The following is a 1,549-nucleotide window of genomic DNA, read 5'->3' on the forward strand; positions in this document are numbered from 1 at the left end:
TCCGTTCTTAAGCTTCATTTCCAAAGAATGTTACAAAAAGGATAAGCATTTCTTCAAGCATCAGGTGGATGTGCCAATTCGCCGCACTAGGAAAAGTAGGCATTGCGAAATGCTCGTGTTTCCGAGGTTCGCGCTGGCTGGATGCGGGGACCCCGTACGGGTGCCTCAGGACCGGGTGGACGATTCAATCGTTCTGCGTCATGTTCCGCCTTCTGGCCCTGGGCCGAGGGGCGCGGTTCGGGTGTGCGGTAGAACTCCGTTTGCCTCTGATGCGGATACCGCTCGCAGGTGCGGATGTTCAGGCCGCCCTGCAAGGAACAAACGACCGGAGAAACGTATAAATAGTTTCAATTTCGAAAATATTTGTACTCACCGGAAAATATTGCACTCGTGAGTTGTTGGGCATTTTTGTTTGTAGATGGAAACTTTTTTCCACTTCTTTTTGTACTGAAAATGTTGCCTATTTTGTTTTTCTACCGAAAATATTTAGCAAAGATTTTGTATGTTTTGGAATTTGTTGTTCAAAATTTACTAAAAGTTTAACTGAGATTTTTAATTTTGATCTGTATCTTTTATCGTGTTTTTACGAACTAACATTTTTCAACGATATATGACAAAAAGGTTAAGAAATGTGAGAGATTTTCGGGGGCATACTTTCTGTGAAATTTTAGTTTCCCAAAAACTAGCATAAAATCGATTCCATCCTCTGATTTCTGGTTGTATATCTCTGGTATTTTATGGGAGTTTCGAAATGCAAATGCAACAAAAACAGAGACGAAGGGCAGATGCACTCGGAAAAAGGCAGGCAGAAAGGGTGAAGGTTGCCCCTGCCTGTGCCCCTGCCCCAGACTTTGGTTTCGGTTTGTGTTGTTTTTGTGTCTAATTGAAATTTATTGACTGCGCGTCGTAAATTGTTTTAGCCCCGCGGTGCGACGGAGGGAGCCCCCAGATCCCAGGGAATGTGTGTGCAGTGCATGCTGCATGCCCCCCCCCCTCCCCACACACACACACACACACACACACACACTCCTCGAAAAGGGCGGGTGGGCGCACCAGGAAGTCGCTGGAACTCTTCCAAACAGATGAGAAATTCTTACAATGTTGTTCCAGGCTTTTAAATCAGTTGAGTGGATGGGGTCTTTTGTTTGAAAGAAGGAAGGAAAGAATATTGCGAAATTGAAGAGGATTGAATAGCAATCCCATAAGTAAAAAATATTACAAAATACTAAACAAAATACCAACAGATATTACATAGTTGCTTAAGACTTACCACTGATACAATCCATAAAATACTAAAATAAATACTAGATATGTATATAACGAACCAGAAAAATACTAGACATGAAGATTGTTACGCGAGACCCAATAGCAATCCATACAAATAGTAGAAAAAGTTTTAAATCGGCTCAAGCAGCCGAGGGGCTCTGCCGCACGACGTCTCAAGAAACGCGGAACATCAGAAGCAGCCGAAAATCATGATTGTACGAGTCTTTAGTTTTCTAGCGATCCCATAGAAGCCCACTTGAATGATTAAAGTCGCGAAGACAGG

General features: G+C 42.9%; 1 protein-coding gene across 1 annotated transcript; it reads right to left on the reverse strand.

Annotated features, from left to right (window-relative positions):
- LOC6597288 lies at positions 1–475 on the reverse strand. Its single transcript, XM_002022539.2, has 2 exons — positions 374–475; positions 1–308 (listed from the first exon to the last, which is right to left on the reverse strand). The coding sequence occupies exons 1-2, from the start codon at positions 404–406 to the stop codon at positions 87–89; spliced, it is 255 nt and encodes an 84-aa protein (XP_002022575.1). The 5' UTR covers positions 407–475; the 3' UTR covers positions 1–86.
- Positions 476–1,549: the final 1,074 nt, after the last annotated feature.

The sequence above is a fragment of the Drosophila persimilis genome, unplaced genomic scaffold (assembly GCF_003286085.1).
Source record: "Drosophila persimilis strain 14011-0111.01,24,50 unplaced genomic scaffold, DperRS2 tig00000606-arrow-arrow-pilon, whole genome shotgun sequence".
Lineage (NCBI taxonomy): Eukaryota > Metazoa > Arthropoda > Insecta > Diptera > Drosophilidae > Drosophila > Drosophila persimilis.

Bases quoted from the DNA above. Each gene is read 5' to 3' on its own strand.
- LOC6597288 (XM_002022539.2), bottom strand. From the start codon at position 406: ATGCCCAACAACTCACGAGTGCAATATTTTCCG. The intron at 309-373 runs GTGAGTACAAAT...TGTTCCTTGCAG, and splicing joins CACGAGTGCAATATTTTCCG to GGCGGCCTGAACATCCGCAC.